This window comes from Myzus persicae, unplaced genomic scaffold, assembly GCF_001856785.1.
Source record: "Myzus persicae strain clone G006 unplaced genomic scaffold, MPER_G0061.0, whole genome shotgun sequence".
NCBI classification, from domain to species: domain Eukaryota; kingdom Metazoa; phylum Arthropoda; class Insecta; order Hemiptera; family Aphididae; genus Myzus; species Myzus persicae.
The window spans coordinates 60698-71150 of NW_019104243.1; the positions used below are offsets into that span (position 1 = coordinate 60698).

Consider the following 10453-nt stretch of genomic DNA (forward strand, 5'->3'; position numbering starts at 1 on the left):
GACGAACCTACCCGTGGCTCGCCGAGCCCCCGTAATAGTCGCACAGTAATTTAATGGATCTATCTGCTTCCGCCGAAACTGCCAGGTGATTAATCTGCTCGTTAATTACACTGGGTGTTCCGGATACGGTAAAATTCGAAAACGGTGTTTACGGTCTCTCCTGTCCGAGACGAGATTAAGTCTGCTGCGCTGAGTACATTCTGCATTTGCCGCAGCCACCGAACGACTAATCTTTCATCGAATGTCGTCGACGGCGTGGACGAGGTGGGCGAGCAATAGTCATAGCTGAAGTGGTAATAATAATAATAATAATAGTAATAGTAATAATCACTTACACCAGTTAGGAAATGGTTTCCGCCGTTTTTTCCGTGACGACATCCGAAACGAGAGGACGTACTAATTATTACGAGTTCATCGAAATATAGAGCGGTAGTTGCGCCGCAAAGTAGTTACTAGCTCTGTGTGGTGCGGGTGGGGGGGATGGGGGGGGGCAATAACCTAAGAAAATTTGTAATCCAATTGTTGGGTAGGTACTCTGGTTGCTTTAGATTTAATCGACTTTTTTTCTTTTTTTTTAACACGTACAATTATTTATGATGAAATTTCTTAGGCCAAGGATTTTTTTGCATATTATACCTACTTGCGTAGATAAATACGTATGAATTTATTTTATTAAAATGCGGAAGATAATTTGTATCCGTCCCTCCAAAGTGTAAATAATTATTTTACCCATTGCAGACGATTTTTATAAAACATATTTAATTATATTATATTTGTCTAACTAATAACTTTACTAGATGAACTCGGATTCATGGAATATTTTTATGCTGTACGTAATAGGTGCTTTAAAGACAGCACTACCGCAGAGGCGCAGACTATCTTTACGGTAATAATATTACTTTTATGTGCCATAAAAATGTCGAAAGGTCTTTTACAAACAATACATGAGAGATACAAGAATATATTTTTAGTATCAAAATACGATATTTAGTTGTAAAATTAATAGTAAAACAAGAAAATCGTTGAAATTCGATTTATGTTCTCGATCATTATAAAAAGTAATAACTACCTATCCAAATTCAAAAAATGTAATTTTACTAATTAACTATGAGGAAACTTAATTTTTTATAAAAAATATGTTTCATGCTATTTCATAATTAATCTTTATCCATAAAGACTAAAAGTTTTGAGAGTTCGTTAAAAACATAATATCATATAATAATTTTTTGGTTGTCTTAATTATAACTCTCAAATCTAAATTATAATTTGATGAATCACCGTAATAGTGGTTTATTTTTTCAAATAATAATCTTTTTAGATTTGAGTGGCATTTTCGATATTATGCAATGATATTAACAAAAGTATCATAAACTTCCGATATTGTCAAAACGTTTGTTGTAAATTGGCATCGAGTTAAATCAGCTGTGATATAATCCCGATGGTTGTAATTACAGTAACGTTTTATTACTTTGAATAAATATAAAAAAAAGTAAGTACCAGCTAGTCGATTTATAAACACAATTTGTTCTTCATAATGGAAACCGTCCAAAGATAATTAATGAATTCAGCAATATAGTAAACTAACCCGAGATCTGAGATAACATTTGTGGCCAAACCTTTGTTGATGCTTTGGGAAAATTTTGGTTTTCATTAACGAAGGGTCTTATACAACGTGGCATTCAATCTCAAAGCAACCCAACATTGTTTTCTAGACTTTAAGACAACACCGTGTTTAATAAAATAAATATCTTCAAAATTTCGAATTTTATTGTTCATGAAAACTTCAAAATGTAAAGTATTAAGTCTTTCAATTTTCAACTATTTATTTAATAAAATATATGTATATAATGGAGCACGTATGCGTGACTCACCAAACACGCCTATTGCTATTTTTTTTTCTCTAAAATGTAATTTATTCGAATTATGATTTTAGAAACTTTTAACTGTAATTAATTATCTTATTTTAAGATGCTAAGATTTTCTATACTATTCAAACAGTGTAATGCACTCCTTTGACGATACCAACTTATTTTTTTTCCAAACAATAATAATCTTATTTCCCCGTGAAAAGTGATAATGAACAGAGAATATATTTCGAAAATGTTGATGCTCACAAGCCATATATTTTCTACCGATTAGTTTTTAAATTATTCAACATTGTTGATAGATCCATTAAAATAAGTTTAAAATAGTGGCCATGATGATTTAATAGCTATCATTATTAATTTTAATCGATCAACATTTTATATTTTGGAAAAATTGTCCTATGAGAACTGTGTTTATTTTTATTCCTTGGATAAAATTGATTTTTGACAATCCAAATAATCGTTCTCATTAAGCATGTTTATTTTTTATTATGCTAACAGACATTTTTAGTGACAATTTATTATAAATCATTTACATTTTCCTTTTAAAATCAAGTAAACAGTTTAATTAAAATTATATCTTTTGGTGTAAGTGTAGTGTATGTAATATTTTTGTACCATAAATAATTATAAATACACTATCCAAATTAATTCAGTGCAAATTATTTTTTAATATCTACCTATACAAATATAATAATAATAATAATAATAAAAATAACTTTTTTTAGATACTTCTGGATCATATTGTTTATCGAACTGGATATACATACAGTAAATACTAATGTAATTAAATTTAAATTTTAAATGTAATTCGAGCACTGCAATACCCATTGAGGGCTTAAAAAATAAGTTTTTTTAATAACAAAAATGATCATATCAACACAACGACCATCTATATTATGTAAGAACTCTCAGATATAAATTAGATCTAAATAATGCGAGTGGATTAAATTATTTGTACGAAAAATCATGTTTTAATATAAACCAAATTATATGGACAGAAATGAACGAAATACGATTTAAATTAATTAAATTACTTAATTAAAATTACAAAAAGTGTACTCTACATTTTTTATTTACCTTAATATTATTGAGTACATGTAAATGCAAACATTTTAAACATTTAGCAACAAATAATTAATCATGTATTAATTCATTATTATGCAATAATATTAGAGTATTCAAATACTTATTATAATGAACATGTGTCCAATAGTCATCCAAATTTAAATTATTCGAAATTTATTAAAGTATTGTAGTACGCAAATGGTAAAACTAAACACATTTTGTTAACTTTTTCGATAGAGGAACAACACTTATGGATAAATACATTTTATTAGTTTTATTTATAAGTAGGTTATTGAAATTAAGTCAAAAAGTTAATTCTGATCATAAGTCCTGCGTTTAATTACTATAAATTATCACATTATAAAGATTCAGATATTTACTAAGTAACTAGGTTACTAGGTTATGTATTTAATAAAAACAAAATGTATATTCTTTAAATCATAGAAATGCAACAGATTATTTTCAGGTACCAATTAATTATTTTAAAAAATAAATGAGAATTTCAAATACATATTTAACGTACCTTTTATAGTGTATTAAATCATTAAATGTATATTCCTTATCAATTAGGTAATTATATAGATAGGTACTTACTATTAAATAATATCTTTTACAACCAAACCCTATAGTTTCTACAATCTCAAGTAAAGCGAATAAAATATTTAATTATCTTCAATCAAGATTTATATAATATGTAATACACTTGGATACAAAGTTAGTTATCTACCTATTATTAACCATCTCAAGATTAAAAATTATTTTCGTTATCCTACCTAATACATATTATAATATCACACGGTTAATTTTTAATGAATATAATTACATTGACCACGTACTATGGTAAATACAACATCTTACTGGTATCGAATACATTCAGTATTCTCCGTAAGTTGTGATGTTGTAAAACACTTTTTTTTAAAAAAAAAAAAGCTTTGTTGAAACCAATTCTAAAGAAATGGACAATGAAGAACCCAGACAATTTTCTATTTAAGTTTCACATTATGCTCATTGTGACATTTTTAATGTTAAAATCGCGTTTACATACAATACATTACTTCGAACAAAATGAGCAACTGGCTATAAAAAATCATAATAATTTTTCCAAATTGTTAAAAATATAAACGTTTTATTATACAAAGTTTTACTAGGAATAATAAGTTATACGTTGTTCTAGTTGTTATTATACATGTAAATGATAAATTTAAATATAATATAACTGCAATGTAGGTGATTCGCCTGTGATATTTGTATAAAAATTACATTTTGGTAAGATTTTATTATTTGTATATCTTATAAGCATATTACCGTAGTAGGTAAAACACCCTATGCTAATCATACGGTTAAATTCCATTACATTCAAAAAATTTAAACTAAGTATTACAATCGTTGATAAACTTAAGACCAAATAAAAAAGTGTAAGTCAATGGGGTGGTTCAGATTGGGTCTAAGCTGGGTCTTATCTTAATACAAAAAAAATTAATACCACAAAAGTGTTTTTCATTCTTATAACTAGCGTAAGTATAATTATGTTGTCTTATACAAATTGATAATATATAGTTGTCTAAATACTATAATGAAGATAAAAACATTTTTAGTTAATATATTATACTCTCGCTATTGTATACGAGAAAATGTATAGTTTCAGAATTAATCGCAGGTTAATATTGTTTGTGAATCACAATATTATTTTATATTTCTCAATGAATTCAGTTGAGGTAAGTATTATGCAAACGAATCGCCCTCATGTGTCGATATCACAAAGAAAAAAAATGAATTTGGTTGGAAAAAAATGTTTATTGAGGCATTGAGTTTTACAAATATATTATGATTTCTGATCAACATCATTAAAATAAATAACACAATTAGTTATTATAGAATGAACAGCAATCGGCAGAAAAAAAGACTATGTACTGTTGTAGTAATATCAAATCACTTTTTTCCCCCCAAATTGATTAAATTATTATTATGTAAATATATAATTCACATGCAACAAATTTTCCATTCATTTTACATTTATAAGTTCATAAATGATTATTTTTGTGAAAAAAAAAAAAATAGTATATTAATATTTATGTAAAATAATTTAAATTAGAAAAAACTTTTCTGAAAGTTTTAATGATTATTTTTAATAGCTCTGTCTCATTTTGTTGAGAAAAATGACTTTATTTCTTATATTGTTTTAATAAGTTTTCATGGGTAAAACAACAAGGAATTATTTTTTTGACTTAACATATGTATATAGTGTAAGCAATAAATTCAATCGTTATTTCTCAAACTAAATATTTGTTTGAATTGCAAAATCTAAATTTAAATATTATTCATACTATGACAATATAGTCGGAAGTCATTGTTTTAGTTGTAATAAACCGTTTTCCATTAAACAGAATTCACTACCTACGTTATAAGTTATAACTTCTCATGTTAAATATTATCCATGTATTTTATTTTATTTTAAAGCTTATCGAAAAGTTTAAAAGATCCTTTTTTATTGTACTGTACTCATATTATAAGACGAATAAGACTTTAAAAATCTTTTAGCAATATTCGTTGAAATAATCTTTAGGTACTTTAAAAGTGTAGGTATACTCTCATTTTGTCATTTTTTAAAGAATTTTTCATAGGATTATTAAAGTATAATAAAGTGTAAGGTGATCTGAAAATGTTTATCGAACCATTGTTTTCAAAATGTATAACATGCAATCTACCCAGAGTTAACTATTGGTTTTTAATTTTTATTATTTTTCTGTCATGTCCAAATTCGTATTCAGATATTATAATATCTTTAAAATTGACGATTTCAGAATTATACTTTCTTCGAGGTAATTTTAGTGTAGAGTCTTTTGTTAAAATAATTTTAAATGTCATATAAAAGTAGTCAATCTGAACCATCTATTAATGCCACACAAATATTTTTTTGTGGCATTGTATTTTTACGTATATTAACACACTAATATTAACAATATCGATGATAAATAATATTTGTAATAATTTATATGTTATAATGATGATGTTAGATTTGAAATATTTTAAAATTAAAATACGTCAGAGTTATACAATGATTGGTATAATAGTGTTTAAAAATAAACATTACTTTAATTAATTCAAAAATTCTATTGGATTAACTTTTCATCAAAGAGGTAGGTTTACGTATGTAACTTTACTGGTGAGATAAAAAAAAAATTAACAAAACGAAACGAAACTATAAGAAACATTAATTATATTAAAATATTTTCATCTACTTTTAATTAATACATTTTTTTTTTTTTAGTTTGAAATCATTTTTTTCTTTTAAACTTCACTTATTAATCGTACAAGCGCTTAAGTCCATGTTCATGCATTTTATATAGCTGGTTATTACCACTCGAAGGATCACCGTATTGTTTTGCGCAATCACATTAAAATTAAATTTATCAGCTACGATGTTCGGGTTATTTCTAGTTAAATTTATCAATGAATATTAATATCAGTATGGTTGTATTTTTATAATTCTTCTACATATGCATATACTATACACTCTTTTCATAAGATATTATGTATCTGAACTTAAATAGTTTAAGCCGGGAGACAATAACGGAACATCGTAATATATCATATTTAATAATATCTACTTCATCTATGGTTTATGTGATAAATAATAATGCAATTAATACATTTAAGATTGACCAACAGGTACGAGAATCACGGGCAGGACAATAAAGTCGTGAGAGAAGTATACATATTCATATTTTAAATGTAATTAATTAACACATAAGTAGGCAAAATATATGAATTATAATAAGGGAAAATACGGTTGATTAGTTGAGTTGAAAGAGAACAACATACAGGTATATTGTAATAATTAACCATGCTAAATTCATAACAATTATTAAGCTTAAGTTGTATGCGGTTGATGTACCATGATTTTTTTGTTTGTTTGTAAAATTATTTAATCTTCATAGAGTGTATATTCTTTTATATTTTTTTAGTGTTTTGGAAAACTAAACGTGTTATCACACACAACAGCACACTTAAATTATGTTATAATAATATTAGATAACAAAAAAGGAACGACTGAAATAATATTAATTTAAAATAAAAGCTGGTGTTGTACTGTTGTATTAATTCCAACATCCAAGAAGAGTTTACATACAATTTTTAATGTGAACAATATGATAATATGAAAACAACCGTCCTGAAGTTCTGAGCCAAAATCGATGAGCAAATGTATTTGGCATTGACTACACTTGTAGTTTATACAACACCAAATTTCAATGTGTGATAGGTACCGAGTTCGTGTAGCAATTTTAACAAAATCTATAAAAAAAATTGACCTAATATAAATTTACATAACAGTTAGAAATCATATAATTTTGTTCTGAAATTATGTTTAACACGTTGACTGCCAAAGGGTTTTTCACATTTCACCATGCTACTTATAATGGCTACGAGATCTATTTCTAAATCCCAACAAATTTACGGTCAACCTGTTTAAAAATGTTTTACTAAGTTTCATATTATTATACTTCATATTTTTATCAGTGTACGTTAAAAACTTCGTCAGTAAGTGGTTAGGCGAGTTAATGATTGCTAATAATATTATAAAAGTATAAGACTGACATCAGATGATGTGTGGGAATACTTGATGGTCTCGCCTATTTATGATGTATAAGTATAACATAAAACGGTTTTGAATAATAAATTTTGTGTGATAAAATATTATGATTATCATTTGGTTTTTTTTTTTTTAAATTTAATTCTATCTCCTGTAAATGTTAATTACATCTGATGTTGTTTGGCTGTAATATAATTGTATTATGTGCGATGTAGAATTTTATATTCTAAAATGTTGTAATCTTGTTAAGATATAGTATTATTTTAAACTGATAAACTCTGTAATTTAACCCCGTTAGCCGTAAATAAATGAATAAACAAATACTGCATAAACACATAAAATCGATGTTGTGTTTTCGAATCAACAGTACCTAACTGTGGAAGATAAAACGTATATCATTGTCAACCTTATTGTAGTATATATAATAGTAGGTAGGTATTATTATTAAAATCTTTATAATATATACGAACAAATTGCAAGTTGGACACTTTAGAAACATGGTGATATATCTTAATATCTTACTCACAGAATTATATCGGAACTTATGTGTACATTAATTTGAATTATAGCTCACCGAGACAATAGTTCGTAATAATGAACCTACATTGTTAAAAACGAGTTATATAGTTAGGTAAATAAAAATATTATGTATACCACGTGGTTAATAATATATAAAATGTACGTAGGTATTTCTAATCACCACACTATCTCAGTGATTTTTGTTTTTTGGGGGGGATGGTCGTAACATGTAATTGTAATGATTTTATAAGACTTTCCAGAACTCATAATGATCACAGTATTGAAAATACTGTACACTCGATATTCTCTTGCTAAAACCTACTCTGGCTCGGCAAACACAACTAGCACTCGCCTACCGTGTCGTGTGTTACACGTAATCGTAGAGTATAAACTACAAGAAGTAAGAATTACACAAAAGCTTAGTACTTTTAATTTTTGAATTACGTGATTTCATTTACAAACCGTACCCTCGACGAAAGTGTACTTGTTTTTAAATTCTTCGAAAATAATCTAAAATGATACATTATATACAAATACCCAAAACACTTATTATAAAATTAATTTATATGATTCCTGCGTATACTAACGTAAGTTAATGTGAATATTGTCAGTTCGCAGTTCTCAAATTCACTCAAATGTGAAATGATAACTGTCAAACATACTATAGGCAACAGGTATATTACTAAAATTACTAAAAATTGATGTTCACCAAGGTAAAACCTCGTATCGTAGAGTAAGGGTATGATTCTATAAATCCAAAAGAGAAGAGAGAAAAAAAAGATAATTATGATGAAATCATATTTATTAATTATATATTGTAAAAAAATAGTACCATACTAGTTAAAAAAAATTTTAAAATACGCTTAAGAAATTCAGATGACTAGGGTGGGAGGACCGCCAAGCCACCTATTGTTTTGAAAAAATCTAGCGGACTGCATTCATGATGAAAACAAGTTATGAAAAAAAACATATCGAGAAACACTGCACCAGAGTATGGTGTAAGGGTTGTACGCACCTGTAGAGCATGCGTTCTTGTCGGTCGGCCTCCTGGTAGATGCGGTAGTACGTGAACAGCATGATGACGCCTGGCACCCAAAACGACACCCCGGACGACACGACCGCGTACTGCTTGTTGACGACGAATGCGCACACGTCCGGGTGACGGGCCCGGTCACGGTCGTGGGCGGCGGTCGTGTACCAGCCGGCGAATATCGGAGCGAACGATATGAGCACAGGTGACACCCACACGGACGCCAGCATGACCACCGTCCGGGACTTGGTCATGATCAGCGGGTAGTCCAGGGGCTGGACGATCGCGTAGTACCTGTCCACGCTGATGCAGCACAGGTGCAGTATAGACACGGTGGAGAAGTACACGTCCATCGAGTTCCAGACGTCGCACATGAACCGGCCGAACAGCCAGCGGCCGGTCATCTCGAAACTGGCGTTGAAGCACATGGCGAATATGGCCACAAGCATGTCGGCCAGGGCCAGCGACACGACGAAGTAGTTGGTGATGACGCGCAGCTTGCGGTGACGCATCACGCTCACCATCACCAGTAGGTTGCCGAACAGTGCGGCCACCACTATGAAGCACATGGCTGCGCATTTGGCCACGTACCCGCAGAACCGTGCCTCGTCGGCCAGGTTGTCGAGCAGTCCGTCCACGGCGCCGCCGGACATCGCGGTCGCGCCAATCGCGGCCACCGTGGCCAGAGCATCGGCGGCCGTCGTCGCAGTCACCGTGGTCGCCGTCACCGCTGTCGCCGTGACGGTCGTCGTGGTTGTCGTCGCTTCAGTCGTCTCGTTGACCACCGCTGCAGCCGCAGCCGCCGCCGCGAACATTTTGCTATCGCCGATCCCGAGATCTCTTTTCCTCCTCCGCAAGTCTAGCACTTCCGCCGCCGTCGCCGCTGCTTCCGGGTCACCAACTACATGGTCCGACAGTTTCCGGTCCGGCCGCCACTGGCGCACCGCTGTAGTCGGCCCACGTCACCGCTGCCGCTGACACTGACACAGACGCCGCCGCCACCCCGGCCGTACGCCGACGGCGGCATGTCTACGATCGTCTGAAAACCACAGTTGGACAGAAATGATTTCAATTTTAGATTTAAACATAAAAATTAATTGAATTATTATTGAAATCGATACGCGTCGTGTGTTCGGCTCAGTAAGCCCGAAACTTTGCGTGTGTAGGTGGAACGTGCGTGTAGGTATACAATATACATCTAACCGACAGCGCTGTTTGTGACGTCCTTGCCCCTCTCCCCGCCTGACCATAATACTCTCAAATATTTTTTTTTATTCCAATATTTTTTATCCAATTTTTAGGCGTTTCCCTAACGAATTTTAGTGTTTTTCGACATATTCGGTAGTGTTTGGTAACATCAAAAACAACGAAAGCCGGTAG

At 30.8% G+C, this 10453-nt stretch overlaps 1 protein-coding gene across 1 annotated transcript in view; it reads right to left on the reverse strand.

Moving 5' to 3' along the window:
* LOC111040391 (octopamine receptor beta-2R-like) overlaps window positions 1–10130 on the reverse strand; it is a 62719-nt gene extending 52589 nt beyond the window's left edge. The window contains exon 1 of the mRNA XM_022324298.1: window positions 9059–10130. Coding sequence (XP_022179990.1) covers window positions 9059–9888 — 830 coding nt within the window. The 5' untranslated portion in view covers window positions 9889–10130. The remainder of the gene's footprint in view (window positions 1–9058) is intronic.
* Window positions 10131–10453: the final 323 nt, after the last annotated feature.